The 15,742-nt window shown below is 46.2% G+C and overlaps 1 protein-coding gene across 1 annotated transcript in view; it reads left to right on the forward strand.

Moving 5' to 3' along the window:
- The window catches only part of MDGA1 (MAM domain containing glycosylphosphatidylinositol anchor 1), a 1,234,846-nt gene that overhangs the window by 845,101 nt on the left and 374,003 nt on the right, over nt 1–15,742 (forward strand). The window contains exon 11 of the mRNA XM_078647369.1: nt 14,424–14,601. Within this exon, the coding sequence (XP_078503495.1) occupies nt 14,424–14,601 (178 nt within the window). The remainder of the gene's footprint in view (nt 1–14,423; nt 14,602–15,742) is intronic.

Below are 15,742 nucleotides of genomic sequence, written 5' to 3' on the forward strand. Positions count from 1 at the left end.
GTTCATGACAGTATGCGCCTGTCGTAGCGTCAGCGTCAGCATCTCGCAGTGAGCATCAGTGTCCTCTAGCCTAGCGTCAGCATCTCGCAGTGAGCATCAGTGTCCTCTAGCCTAGCGTCAGCATCTCGCAGTGAGCATCAGTGTCCTCTAGCCTAGCGCCAGCATCTCGCAGTGAGCATCAGTGTCCTCTAGCCTAGCGCCAGCATCTCGCAGTGAGCATCAGTGTCCTCTAGCCTTGCGTCAGCGTCACCATCTCGCAGTGAGCGCATCAGTGTCCTCTAGCCTAGCGTCAGCATCTCGCAGTGAGCATCAGTGTCCTCTAGCCTTGCGTCAGCATCTCGCAGTGAGCATCAGTGTCCTCTAGCCTAGCGCCAGCATCTCGCAGTGAGCATCAGTGTGCTCTAGCCTAGCGCCAGCATCTCGCAGTGAGCATCAGTGTCCTCTAGCCTTGCGTCAGCGTCACCATCTCGCAGTGAGCGCATCAGTGTCCTCTAGCCTAGCGTCAGCATCTCGCAGTGAGCATCGGTGTGCTCTAGCCTAGCGTCAGCGTCACCATCTCGCAGTGAGCGCATCAGTGTCCTCCAGCCTTGCATCACCATCTCGCAGTGAGCATATCAGTGTCCTCTAGCCTAGCGCCAGCATCTCGCAGTGAGCATCAGTGTCCTCTAGCCTAGCGCCAGCATCTCGCACTGAGCATCAGTGTCCTCTAGCCTAGTTTCAGCATCTCGCAGTGAGCATCGGTGTGCTCTAGCCTAGCGTCAGCATCTTGCATGAGCATCAGTGTCCACTAGCCTTGCGTCAGCGTCACCATCTCGCAGTGAGCGCATCAGTGTCCTCCAGCCTTGCGTCACCATCTCGCAGTGAGCATATCAGTGTCCTCTAGCCTAGCGTCAGCATCTCTCAGTGAGCATCAGTGTCCTCTAGCCTAGCGTCAGCATCTCGCAGTGAGCATCAGTGTCCTCTAGCCTTGCGTCACCATCTCGCAGTGAGCATCGGTGTGCTCTAGCCTAGCGTCAGCGTCACCATCTCGCAGTGAGCGCATCAGTGTCCTCCAGCCTTGCGTCACCATCTCGCAGTGAGCATATAAGTGTCCTCTAGCCTAGCGTCATCATCTCACAGTGAGCATCAGTGTCCTCTAGCCTTGCGTCACCATCTCGCAGTGAGCATCAGTGTCCTCTAGCCTAGTTTCAGCATCTCGCAGTGAGCATATCAGTGTCCTTTAGCCTTGCGTCTCAGTAACCGGTCTGTGTCTCTACTCTAGTGATAGTGGGTGACTTACTCCTCAGTGTCAGTGACTCGCAATCCCAGTGTTAGTGAGCATGTCTGTGCCTCCCTGCCTATGTGTCTTTCTTCATGTCTTCCGTTCACAGTGTCAGTGTCCTCCCATCCCAGTGTTCATGACAGTATGCGCCTGTCGTAGCGTCAGCATCTCGCAGTGAGCATCAGTGTCCTCTAGCCTAGCGCCAGCATCTCGCAGTGAGCATATCAGTGTCCTCCAGCCTAGCGTCAGCATCTCGCAGTGAGCATCAGTGTCCTCTAGCCTAGCGCCAGCCTCTCGCAGTGAGCATCAGTGTCCTCTAGCCTAGCGTCAGCATCTCGCAGTGAGCATCGGTGTGCTCTAGCCTAGCGTCAGCGTCACCATCTCGCAGTGAGCGCATCAGTGTCCTCCAGCCTTGCATCACCATCTCGCAGTGAGCATATCAGTGTCCTCTAGCCTAGCGCCAGCATCTCGCAGTGAGCATCAGTGTCCTCTAGCCTAGCGCCAGCATCTCGCAGTGAGCATCAGTGTCCTCTAGCCTAGTTTCAGCATCTCGCAGTAAGCATCGGTGTGCTCTAGCCTAGCGTCAGCATCTTGCAGTGAGCATCAGTGTCCACTAGCCTTGCGTCAGCGTCACCATCTCGCAGTGAGCGCATCAGTGTCCTCCAGCCTTGCGTCACCATCTCGCAGTGAGCATATCAGTGTCCTCTAGCCTAGCGTCAGCATCTCTCAGTGAGCATCAGTGTCCTCTAGCCTAGCGTCAGCATCTCGCAGTGAGCATCAGTGTCCTCTAGCCTTGCGTCACCATCTCGCAGTGAGCATCGGTGTGCTCTAGCCTAGCGTCAGCGTCACCATCTCGCAGTGAGTGCATCAGTGTCCTCCAGCCTTGCGTCACCATCTCGCAGTGAGCATATAAGTGTCCTGTAGCCTAGCGTCATCATCTCACAGTGAGCATCAGTGTCCTCTAGCCTTGCGTCACCATCTCGCAGTGAGCATCAGTGTCCTCTAGCCTAGTTTCAGCATCTCGCAGTGAGCATATCAGTGTCCTTTAGCCTTGCGTCTTAGTAACCGGTCTGTGTCTCTACTCTAGTGATAGTGGGTGACTTACTCCTCAGTGTCAGTGACTCGCAGTCCCAGTGTTAGTGAGCATGTCTGTGCCTCCCTGCCTATGTGTCTTTCTTCATGTCTTCCTTTCACAGTGTCAGTGTCCTCCCATCCCAGTGTTCATGACAGTATGCGCCTGTCGTAGCATCAGCGTCACCATCTCGCAGTGAGCATCAGTGTCCTCTAGCCTTGCGCCACCATCTCGCAGTGAGCATATCAGTGTCCTCAAGCCTAGCGTCAGCATCTCGCAGTGAGCATCAGTGTCCTCTAGCCTAGCGTCAGCATCTCGCAGTGAGGATCAGTGTCCTCTAGCCTTGCGCCACCATCTCGCAGTGAGCATATCAGTGTCCTCTAGCCTTGCGTCACCATCTCGCAGTGAGCATCAGTGTCCTCTAGCCTAGCGTCAGCATCTCGACGTGAGCATATCAGTGTCCTCTAGCCTAGCGTCAGCATCTCGCAGTGAGTATCAGTGTCCTCTAGCCTAGCGTCAGCATTTCGCAGTGAGCATCAGTGTCCTCTAGCCTTGGTCACCATCTCGCAGTGAGCATATCAGTGTCCTCTAGCCTAGCGTCAGCATCTCGCAGTGAGCATCAGTGTCCTCTAGCTTTGCGTCACCATCTCGACGTGAGCATATGAGTGTCCTCTAGCCTAGCGTCAGCATCTCGCAGTGAGTGTCAGTGTCCTCTAGCCTAGCGTCAGCATCTCGCAGTGAGGATCAGTGTCCTCTAGCCTTGCGCCACCATCTCGCAGTGAGCGCATCAGTGTCCTCTAGCCTAGTGTCAGCATCTCGCAGTGAGCATCAGTGTCCTCTAGCCTAGCGTCAGCATCTCGACGTGAGCATATCAGTGTCCTCTAGCCTAGCGTCAGCATCTCGCAGTGAGCATCAGTGTCCTCTAGCCTTGCGTCAGCATCTCGCAGTGAGCATCAGTGTTCTCTAGCCTTGCGTCACCATCTCGCAGTGAGCATCAGTGTCCTCTACCCTTGCGTCAGCATCTCGCAGTGAGCATCAGTGTCCTCTAGCCTAGCGTCAGCGTCAGCATGTCGCAGTGAGCATATCAGTGTCCTCTAGCCTAGCGTCAGCATCTCGCAGTGAGCATCAGTGTCCTCTAGCCTAGCGTCAGCATCTCGCAGTGAGCATCAGTGTCCTCTAGCCTTGCGTCACCATCTCGCTGTGAGCATCAGTGTCCTCTAGCCTAGTTTCAGCATCTCACAGTGAGCATCAGTGTCCTCTAGCCTTGCGTCACCATCTCGCAGTGAGCGCATCAGTGTCCTCTAGCCTAGCGTCAGCATCTCGCAGTGAGCATCAGTGTCCTCTAGCCTAGCGTCAGCATCTCGCAGTGAGCATCAGTGTCCTCTAGCCTAGCGTCAGCGTCGCCATCTCGCAGTGAGCGCATCAGTGTCCTCCAGCCTTGCGTCACCATCTCGCAGTGAGCATATCAGTGTCCTCTAGCCTAGCGTCAGCATCTCGCAGTGAGCATCAGTGTCCTCTAGCCTTGCGTCATCATCTCGCAGTGAGCATCAGTGTCCTCTAGCCTAGTTTCAGCATCTCGCAGTGAGCATATCAGTGTCCTTTAGCCTTGCGTCTCAGTAACCGGTCTGTGTCTCTACTCTAGTGATAGTGGGTGACTTACTCCTCAGTGTCAGTGACTCGCAATCCCAGTGTTAGTGAGCATGTCTGTGCCTCCCTGCCTATGTGTCTTTCTTCATGTCTTCCTTTCACAGTGTCAGTGTCCTCCCATCCCAGTGTTCATGACAGTATGCGCCTGTCGTAGCATCAGCGTCACCATCTCGCAGTGAGCATCAGTGTCCTCTAGCCTTGCGCCGCCATCTCGCAGTGAGCATATCAGTGTCCTCAAGCCTAGCGTCAGCATCTCGCAGTGAGCATCAGTGTCCTCTAGCCTAGCGTCAGCATCTCGCAGTGAGCATATCAGTGTCCTCTAGCCTTGCGTCACCATCTCGCAGTGAGCATCAGTGTCCTCTAGCCTAGCGTCAGCATCTCGCAGTGAGCATCAGTGTCCTCTAGCCTAGCGTTATCATCTCGCAGTGAGCATCAGTGTCCTCTAGCCTTGCGTCACCATCTCGCAGTGAGCATCAGTGTCTTCTAGCCATGCGTCAGCATCTCGCAATGAGCATCAGTGTCCTCTAGCCTTGCGTCAGCATCTCGCAGTGAGCATCAGTGTCGCCTAGCGTCAGCGTCACCATCTCGCAGTGAGCATCATTGTCCTCTAGCCTTGCGTCACCATCTCGCAGTGAGCATCAGTGCCCTCTAGCCATGCGTCAGCATCTCGCAATGAGCATCAGTGTCCTCTAGCCTTGCGTCAGCATCTCGCAGTGAGCATCAGTGTCGCCTAGCGTCAGCGTCACCATCTCGCAGTGAGCGCATCAGTGTCCTCTAGCCTTGCCTTAGCGTCACCATCTCGCAGTGAGCATATCAGTGTCCTCTAGCCTTGCGTCAGCATCTCGCAGTGAGCATATCAGTGTCCTCTAGCCTTGCATCAGCGTCACCATCTCGCCGTGAGCATATCAGTGTCCTCTAGCTTTGCGTCAGCGTCAGCATCTCGCAGTGAGCATATCAGTGTCCTCTAGCCTTGCGTCAGCGTCAGCATCTCGCAGTGAGCATATCAGTGTCCTCTAGCCTTGCGTCAGCGTCACCATCTCGCAGTGAGCGCATCAGTGTCTCCCTGGGCTAATGTCAGTGTCATCATGTCGCAGAATCTTGCGGAGTTTTTATGTAACTCCGCGGAGTAAAACTCTTCGAGTTCTACGCACCTCCAGTTTTTTGTAACTTTTTATCCGTTTCAGAAAAAAATATTTTTTTTGCAAACCACGCAGGAGGTAACGGATTATGTGGCAAATCGATAACTATTCATTAAAAAAACGCAGCGACCGTAATAGCACATAATTCCAGTAGCCCTCGCTATAGATGCAGCTAAATTTTTAATCCAAAATCTAAAATTCAAACAGCAATATTTTTAACCTTTTATAATCATGAATAGAAATTGTAATTAAAAATAAAATCAGGAAAAGTGTACGGCCCTTCAATTATGCAGGCCGTGTGTGGGTGTCCACGCGCCAGTCTGAGTGAATTTATAGAAACATTGCACACTCCTTGCCCCACTATATTTTTCTATTAAGGCTTTTATCTGGGACCTTGGAAAGGCATGGGTACTTTCCTGAAGATTGCTGGAATTGTTTGGAATTTGTTCTTTTTTTTCCTTTTGTCACTGTCCCAGTGCATTGGTTGTGGATTGCTTATGAGCTGACTTTTGTCTGATTTTGATTTTGTTCTCTATTGAGTGAGTTGACAGAGGAGTTATGAGGGTTCGGATGGATTACATTATCTTCCATTTTGGATGTGCTAAAGTTGTATTCCTGATTTTCAAATGCAGAGGGCGGGAGAGAACAGCAACTTCTGTCAATCCTATTTCAAAAATATTTCAAATCTGAAAAGAGGGGAAAGATATTTACACAATTAGCATCAAATCAGAATGTGTCAGACTGTACGTTCTTGAGTGAGGGTCCTATAATTGTCAGGTGGTAGCATTACACAAGTTATCAATACTTAGATTCAGTGGTAGAACTGCCTAAAAAAATATAGTAATAGTGATGCTGCATGTAATGGGGGTGGGGCGATGAGCGAGGGGTGGATCAAAGGAGTGGCTAAAGAAATTTAACCTCTACCGCACTACCGCGTTTTCCCGCTGTGCGCTGGAATTTCAAAAATGCGCTGTTTATGACAAAGCCAGCTTGTCATCCGCGTAACGCAGGTAACGCCCATGACGAGCTGGCTTTGTCATCCGCATCGAAGGGGTTAAAAAAATACTCTGTACGTGTTTTAGGTCTTTCACCATCAGGTGGCTTCATATAAAATAATGTGCAGCTTATATGAAAAAATAATAAAAAAGATGCTAGTTGGTGGGAAATGCACTGTAGTACATTATGAAACCTCTATTAATGAATGCACTACAGAGATCTGTGTGGAAGAGGAGAGCCACAGAATTACATCTTGGTTGGTGCAATGGAGAATAATGACTTGTGTTTTTTAGTGCTACAAGGTCACAGCCTGTGACAGAAAGCACTGTGAATATGTAAGTCATTATTTAAACTTGCTGTATAAGATAGACTGCTATAAAATGCGCAAAAATGTTTAACCCCTTCGATGCAGGGATTATTCACCTACTGTGCTGGGAGGGAGAGGGGGCACGCACATCGCCCGCATGCTCATGACAAGCTTAGCTCATCATGAGGCACGGCGCTCCTGTGCTCATGACGAGCTGAGCTTGTCACAGGTGCATTGGCTCCCGTGGAACGTTCAGCACAGGAGGGGAATTCTCCCCGCACCTGAGCGTTCCACGGGCCATGACAAGCTGAGCTCGTCATGAGCACCGGAGCGCCGTGGCTCATGACGAGCTCAGCTCGTAATGAGCATGGGAGGGGATTAGATAGTATGGTGCTTCCGAAATATAGATTTAATACGCAGATTGTACGTAATGCCATTTTTTAAACATAACTGTCCCTTCAACACCTCGTTAGGGGTAGTAAGCGCTATATAAATACAAAAACAATTAAAAGCACACACTACACAGCTCAGTTGTTAACTCTTTGCACTACCACTCAAAAAGAATACATCTTCATCATCACAAAGCGTCGATTGATTCAATCGATTAAAGCCAACACGGGCTCCCAAGGATCCTTTACATTTGATTATTACCCTTTACATTTACATACTTAACAGGTTGTACACATTTGCATTTCTTTTAGGCAAGCAGGCATCCTGGCATGAAGGCTTGTTTAGCTGACTGCCCGACTGCAGTTTCATAGCACAGGAAACTCACTTAATGACACTTCAGATGAAGTATTTAAGCTGTCAGAATTAACCATCCCGGGAGGTTGTCTATTTACAAAAAGTAGAACTTTTTTTCATGAATCAAAAGAAAGTATGGGCATATCATGCCCCTCAGATCCCGTCCACTTTGACCTCTGCTAAGATTATCAACCTTAGAAAATTGTAAATTGATACTTGTATAGCGCACTACTCACCCGCAAGGGTCTCAAGGTGCTTATATGAATACCACTGTGGAACACATCCTGGCTTTCCCTGTGAGGTGTCCACTCCTGGGCACCCCCAAGGTGGAGGCCAGGCATCCTTAGTGTTGTGGGGGCCGTTGTGGAGATTATGCAAGCTATTGGCCAGAGTTGCAGAGTGGGACTCCATGATTGGAATAGACACCAAGGCGAGAATTATCAGGTCAGTGGAATTTTTGAGCCCAAGACCCGCTGAGGCGGGGGATTGAACTCTGGTCCCGGGCTAGACCTCTGCATCAGGGTCTGCCGCTCTAACCATTGAGCCACACTTCTCCATAGAAGTATGAAAGGTTGAGCTGGCTTTGCCAGAATGTGTATTCATGGCCTGCAGGACTCGCTAGGGGCAGCAGGCAGACACTAATTTGATGTACCCGCTTGGCAGAATTGTAATGTTGCCTCTTCAAAGAAGGTTGAGGAGGGGTTTTGATGTACTGGAATCTTATTTATTATTCAAGGTGTAAAATATTTCTAGGAAAATGTGCGATGTGCACATCCTATCTCCCCTCCATATCAGTACAGAGGAGGAGGCGTGTGTATATTTCCATGCACACTACTGAAGATGTTTTATGAATCTCCCAAAAGTTGTAAATTTACACAAACTGTGGAATGAAATCCACGAAGGGTGTATTTATTATTGTGGTAAAGGCTCTTAGTGTGTCACTGTCCTTTGGGAAGAGTTCTAGTATCCACTGTACATGTGTCTGAGGTCTCAAGGTGCGTTGGTTGCTTTGGGATAGTTCTAGTATCCACTGCACATGTGTCTGTGGTCTCAAGGTGTGTTGGTTGTTTTGGGATAGTTCTAGTATACACTGTGCGTGTGTCTGAGGTCTCAAGGTGTGCTGGTTGCTTTCGGATAGTTTTAGTATCCAGTGTACTTGTTCTGAGGTCTCAAGGTGTGTTGGTTGCTTTGGGATAGTTCTAGTATCCAATGTACCTGTGTCTGAGGTCTCAAGATGCGTTGGTTGCTTTGAGATAGTTCTAGTATCCACTATGCGTGTGTCTGAGATCTCAAGGTGTGTTGGTTGCTTTGGGATAGTTTTAGTATCCAGTGTACTTGTTCTGAGGTCTCAAGGCGTGTTGGTTGCTTTGGGATAGTTTTAGTATCCAATGTACGTGTGTCTGAGGTCTCAAGTTGTGTTGGTTGCTTTGGGATAGTTCTAGTATCCAATGTACGTGTGTCTGAGGTCTCAAGGTGTGTTGGTTGCTTTGGGATAGTTCTAGTATCCGCTGTACATGTGTCTGAGGTCTCAAGGTGTGTTGGTTGCTATGGCATAGTTCTAGTATCCACTGTACGTGTGTTCTGAGGTCTCAAGGTGTGTTGGCTGCTTTGGGATAGTTCTAGTATCCACTGTACGTGTGTCACAGGTCTCAAGGTGTGTTGGTTGCTTTGGGATAGTTCTAGTATCCACTGCACATGTGTCTGAGGTCTCAAGGTGCGTTGGTTGCTTTGGGATTGTTCTAGTATCAACTGTACATGTGTCTGAGGTCTCAAGGTGTGTTGGTTGCTTAGGGATAGTTTTAGTATCCAGTGTACTTGTTCTGAGGTCTCAAGGCGTGTTGGTTGCTTTGGGATAGTTTTAGTATCCTTTTTTTTTTTTAAATTGTTTTATTGAGTTTTTTGGGCAGTGGTAAATTGCATATATTATACAGCATATATAGCATACAGTACATATAACAAAAGAAGGCACAATTATTCATAACAATAAGACTACAGAAAGAAGAAACACCCTAAAGAAAGAAAAAGAAAAAAGAAAAACTAACCAGAATACTCATATCCAAGTTGCGACCGGCGACCATAATTTTTGGCCAAAGATCTTCCTTTTCCGACCCTTAAATTTGTAAACGGCATTCTCCAGCCGATAAATATTTAATAGTTTAGATTGCCAATGACAAAACGTTGGCGAATCCGTGTCAAGCCAGCGGGAGGTTATGCAAGATCGTAATACTGCCAATGCAATAAATAGAAAACCTTCTTCAGCTGCCGATAGCTCGATAAGTTCCGCTTGAATTCCAAATATTATTAATGCAGGTGATAAGATAATATTGACATTCAACACAATATTCAAAAATTCTTGAACTTTAAACACAAATTGCAAAAGTTTCAGGCAACTAAAGAGCATGTGGTTTAAATCAGTGTCAAAAAGCCCGCAGCGGCTACATCCAGTCCCCTTTAGAGCTTTCCATTTTGCTCGTTTTGATGGTGTATAATACAGGTCAAAGACAGACATAAAATGCTGACTTTTAAGGGAACCATTAACTAGAACCCTATTACCCACCTCTAGAGCCCTAGAAATATCAATTCCCTCAATTTGCCATTTCTCCACATAGAAATCTAAGTTATCTGGCATTCTGTTTAACATTAATTGATAAATTACACCGATTTTATTTTTCTTCCTACAGCTCTCCAAAACGTCAGACGTGTGTATTAAATCAGTGTGTAATAAATTATTAGATACCAAAAAACTGCGAATCTGCAGAAATTTTAAAAAATCGCCTCTAGTGAGGTCAAATTGCATCTGTAACTCAGCAAACGAAACAAAAGATCCATCTTCATATAGCTGCCCAAGTGAACAAATCTGTAGACCGTGCCATCGGTGCATGACAGGATCAGAAAAAATCCCGGGTAGTAAAGGGTTCCCAAATAGTGGCGTATAGTAATTCAACTTAGATAGGAAATAAAATTTCTTATTAATTTGTTTCCATAGCTGAAATACAGATATCATAATCTTGAACTTGTTTTTTTTATAATAACTGGGTTCTGAAAATTTTACCAGACATTGACGCACTTCAGTTCCCAGCAACATTTCATATATAGATGGTATTAAAGATTCGTCTAAACTGTAATCTTGGAATAATAAGATTCCCATCAATTTGAGAGTGATAACCCAATAATAAAGTGGGAAACTAGGGATGCTTAAACCACCACGTACTCTCGGAAGAACACACCACTTGATGGATCTCCTGGTACGGCGATAGCCCCATAAAAACCTAGATATAGTTCGATCTATTTTACTAAAAACTGATGAAGAAAATAAAAGTGGTATGGTGCGAAAAAAATAAAGAAACTTTGGAAGTAGCAGCATTTTCACAACGTTTGTACGGCCAACAAGGGATAGATGCAAATTATTCAGTCTCTCTAATGTCCTATTAGTAGAAACTAACAAAGGATCCATATTAAGCCGGACTATGTCCTCTACCTTCGCAGAGATTACAACACCAAGATATGTAACTGTCGAAGCCAGAACGACACCACCTGGTCGACCAGTAGAGGAATGTAGTATTTGGGTTTTTGAGATATTGAGCTTGTATCCTGAGAGCCTACCAAACTCATGGGCCAGTTCTACAATTTTCGGTAGCGCTGAGACAACATCAGTAGTCACAATGGCGACATCGTCTGCATAGGCAAGGACGTTGTGCTCAAATTTATGCAATTTAACCGAAGGAATCCTTGTGTCTCGCATAAGTTTAATCAGGTATGGTTCTATGTATAGCGCGAAGAGTAGTGGAGAACAAGGACAGCCTTGTCTTGTTCCCCTACTGATCGAAAAAGGGTCAGACATCTTCATGCCAATACGAATCATTGCCGTAGGGTTACAATACAGCGCCTGAATAGCCGTAATAAATTCAAATGGAAAGCCCTTCCAAACCAGGACAGACCACAGGAACCCCCAGTCAACCCTGTCAAAGGCTTTTTCAGCGTCCAACAGGATGACCCCGACCGGGGATTCCGTGGCCTGTGCCCAGTCTAACAAAGCAATAATGCATCTAACATGATCTGCGGTATCTCTCTTCTTAATAAAACCATGCTGATTCTTACACACTAAGTTGGACATTATATCGTACAATCTGTTAGCCAGAATTTTGGAAAAGACTTTACTGTCCGATGTGATGAGAGATATTGGGCGATATGAGCTTAGCTCTTTTGGATCTTTTCCTTTCTTGTTAAATACTACAATAATAGCCATAGACCATGAAGCGGGTGGATTCCCTTGAAAAGCTTGATGATAGACTTTAATTAGCTCAGGTTTGAGAATATTTCTAAAAGTACGATAAAATTCAAGAGGGATTTGATCTGACCCCATTGCTTTCCCAGGAGCAAGACTAAGAATTGCCGTTTCAATCTCCTGCCATGTGATAGGAGCTGTAAAAGAATCTCTATGATCTTCAGAAAGTGGTGTGTTATCAATATTATTCAAATATTCCATTGGGGCACTGGCAGTATTAGTTTCATTATTATCTTTGTTATATAAAGCCTTATAAAAAGAGTTGAACGCTTGCAGTATCCCTACCCTGGTCTCTTGTAGTGCTCCCTCTAAATCTACAACTCCGACTATTTCATTTTGCATAGCTTCCTGTCTGAGCCGCCGAGCTAAAATCCTCCCTGTTTGCTCACTATATTCATAACACTCAGCCCTGTGCTGTTTGTATTTAACCGCCACCTGATCTGTTATATAAGAATATAAGACAGACCTTTTAACAGTTAAAAGATGCTAAGCCTCAATCCGCACCCTGACCATTTCTGAGTGCTAAAACTAGATTTAATTCTGCATCCCGAATTTGAACTAATTTATTCTTGAATTCAGCTTGTGTTTTCTTTCGTTTAAAATTGTACAAGTTGTGTGGGATACTTTTAAATCTGTTGTTAGAGGCGAAACTATTAGTTACTCCAATTTTAAACGAAAGAAAACACAAGCGGGATAGTTTTAGTATCCAATGTACATGTGTCTGAGGTCTTAAGGTGTGTTGGTTGCTTTGGGATAGTTTTAGAATCCAGTGTACTTGTTCTGAGGTCTCAAGGTGCGTTGGTTGCTTTGGGATAGTTTTAGTATCCAATGTACGTGTGTCTGAGGTCTCAAGATGCGTCGGTTGCTTTGGGATAGTTCTTGTATCCACTGTACGTGTGTCACAGGTCTCAAGGTGTGTTGGTTGCTTTGGCATAGTTCTAGTATCCACTGTACGTGTGTTCTGAGGTCTCAAGGTGTGTTGGCTGCTTTGGGATAGTTTTAGTATCCACTACACATGTGTCTAAGGTCTCAATGTGCGTTGGTTGTTTTGGGATAGTTTTAGTATCCACTGCACATGTGTCTGAGGTCTCAATGTGCGTTGGTTGCTTTGGGATAGTTTTAGTATCCACTGCACATGTGTCTGAGATCTGAAGATGCGTTGGTTGCTTTGGGTTAGTTTTAGTATCCAGTGTACGTGTGTCAGAGGTCTCAAGGTGAGTTGGTTGGTTTGGGATAGTTCTAGTATCTACTGTACGTTTGTCTGAGGTCTCAAGGTGTGTTGGTTGCTTTGGGATAGTTTTAGTATCCACTGTACGTGTGCCTGTGGTCTCAAGGTGTGTTGGCTGCTTTGGGATAGTTTTAGTATCCAATGTACATGTGTCTGAGGTCTCAAGGTGTGTTGGTTGTTTTGGGATAGTTTTAGTATCCACTGTACGTGTGCCTGTGGTCTCAAGGTGCGTTGGTTGCTTTGGGATAGTTTTAGTATCCAATGTATATGTGTCCGAGGTCTCAAGGTGCTTTGGTTGCTTTGAGATAGTTTTAGTATCCAATATAGATGTGTCTGAGGTCCGAAGGTGTGTTGGTTGCTTTGGGATAGTTTTAGTATCCAATGTTCGTGTGTCTATGGTCTCAAGGTGTGTTGGTTGCTTTGGGATAGTTTTAGTATACAGTGTACTTGTTCTGAGGTCTCAAGGTGCATTGGTTGCTTTGGGATAGTTTTAGTATCCAATGTACATGTGTCTGAGGTCTCAAGGTGCGTTGGTTGCTTCGGGAAAGTTTTAGTATCCACTGTACGTGTGTCGGTGGTCTTAAGGTGTGTTGGCTGCTTGGGATAGTTTTAGTATCCACTGTACGTGTGTCTGCGGTCTTAAGGTGTGTTGGCTGCTTTGGTATAGTTTTAGTATCTACTGTACGTGTGTCTGAGGTCTGAAGGTGGGTTGGTTGCTTTGGGACAGTTTTAGTATCCACTGTACGTGTGCCTGTGGTCTCAAGGTGCGTTGGTTGCTTTGAGATAGTTTTAGTATCCAATGTATATGTGTCCGAGGTCTCAAGGTGCTTTGGTTGCTTTGAGATAGTTTTAGTATCCAATATAGATGTGTCTGAGGTCCGAAGGTGTGTTGGTTGCTTTGGGATAGTTTTAGTATCCAATGTTCGTGTGTCTATGGTCTCAAGGTGTGTTGGTTGCTTTAAGATCGTTTTAGTATACAGTGTACTTGTTCTGAGGTCTCAAGGTGCATTGGTTGCTTTGGGATAGTTTTAGTATCCACTGTACGTGTGTCTGCGGTCTTAAGGTGTGTTGGCTGCTTTGGTATAGTTTTAGTATCTGCTGTACGTGTGTCTGAGGTCTCAAGGTGGGTTGGTTGCTTTGGGACAGTTTTAGTATCCACTGTACGTGTGTCTGAGGTCTCAATGTGCGTTGGTTGCTTTGGGAAGAGTTTAGTACCTAATGCACGTGTGTCTGAGGTCTCAAGATATGTTGGTTGCTTTGGAATAGTTTTAATATCCACTGTACGTGTGTCTGAGGTCTCAAGGTGCGCCGGTGGCTTTGGGATAGTTTTAGTATCCAATGTACGTGTGTCTGAGGTCTGAAGGTGCGTTGGTTGCTTCGGGATAGTTTTAATAACCACTGTACATGTGTCTGAGGTCTCAAGGTGCGTTGGTTGCTTTGGGATAGTTCTAGTATCCACTGTACGTGTGTCTGAGGTCTCAAGGTGCGTTGGTTGCTTTGGGATAGTTCTAGTATCCACTGTACGTGTGTCTGAGGTCTGAAGGTGCGTTGGTTGCTTCGGGATAGTTTCAATAACCACTGTACGTGTGCCTGAGGTCTCAAGGTGCGTTGGTTGCTTTGGGATTGTTTTTGTATCCACTGTACGTGTGCCTGAGGTCTCAAGGTGCGTTGGTTGCTTTGGGATTGTTTTTGTATCCACTGTACATGTGCCTGAAGTCTCAAGGTGTGTTGGTTTTTGTTGCAGCTTAACCTCAGGAGTACCTTCAGCAAGTCAATCCCTGCCCGCGGGATAGAGAAAGGGCGATTGTTGGAATACCTTCTGCCAGACTTACGGGTACCCCAGAGCTACGAGGTCTGCCTGACGCCTGTTACCAGCTTCGGATTAGGGGACTCGGCCTCACGGATTATTCGCTACACAGAACGTGAGTATCCCTTCATTATACCCCTACTCCTATGATGTTGTAGTTAACCTCAGCTAGGACCTAAGAAAGATGTTTACATGTGAAGTCAGTGAGAGCTACTCTTCAAATACCAGAGAGTCGCCCATTTCCAAAATGTCTGCAGAAAGAAGGAAGCCTTATTATTTTTTATCTAAATCATTTTCAACAACTTTAAGGGACAGCACTGCCTAAGATGTAGAATAAAACGTTGTTGGTTTACTAGCACACTCTCAGATTTTGTCATCACATCAACTCTAAGACTTGTTGGTCTAGAACTACCAGTGGTTGCTTTATACAGTGAAGTCTAAGTAAAGAACATCTTCACTTATAGATAGTAACTTGTGAAACCATAAAATGTATTGCTTTATTTTTCAAAATGTTTTATTTGAAAGCAAATAGAGCTTCAGGAGAACATCACCTCGTTTGACATGGAGGTTAGGCTGATGTAACTCTTGACGAACATTAGTGTGTATGAAATATGATAAAGTACTTTGTGGAAATTGCCGGTATGCCAAATTTAGGGTGATATGTAAATGTTTTCGAACATTTATCATGGTGCAAGAATTTGTTTCCAGGATGGAGGACGGTGTTACCCGACAGGAGTGCCCCGCACCTCATTACTTCTTGCTGTTCTTGCTTTGTTTCAGCTAGCCTGGAAGGTATACACTTAAGTGTAGATTTAGAGTTTGGCGAACAGGGGCCCTCATTTATGAAAAGTGACGCATCGCTGCGTGAAAGCAGCGATGCGTCACTTTTCAGTGCGCCCTCCTTGCGACATACCTGATGCGTCATATTTACAGTATGACGCATCATGTCGCAAGGAGTTACAGATACGTCAGTATTTCTGATGTATCTGTATGGCGCAAAAGTGACACATTGCTGGAGTGTCACAAAAGTGACGCAACTCCAGCAATGTGTCCTTTCACATGGGGCAAGTCCCATGTGAAAGGGCCTGCGTCAGTCTTACGCCTGGTGACCCATGGGCTCATAAATTTGCCCCAGGGTACTTTCTGACAAATTTAAGGTTGGGAGGACTGCCAATTTTCTGTTGGAGGAGGGCACATGAGAGAAAGGAAGTTCCACTGCACACCCCTGGGTGTGTGGGTGATTAGTTATTTGCTTT

This window comes from Lissotriton helveticus, chromosome 6, assembly GCF_964261635.1.
Source record: "Lissotriton helveticus chromosome 6, aLisHel1.1, whole genome shotgun sequence".
Classification (NCBI taxonomy): Eukaryota; Metazoa; Chordata; class Amphibia; order Caudata; family Salamandridae; genus Lissotriton; species Lissotriton helveticus.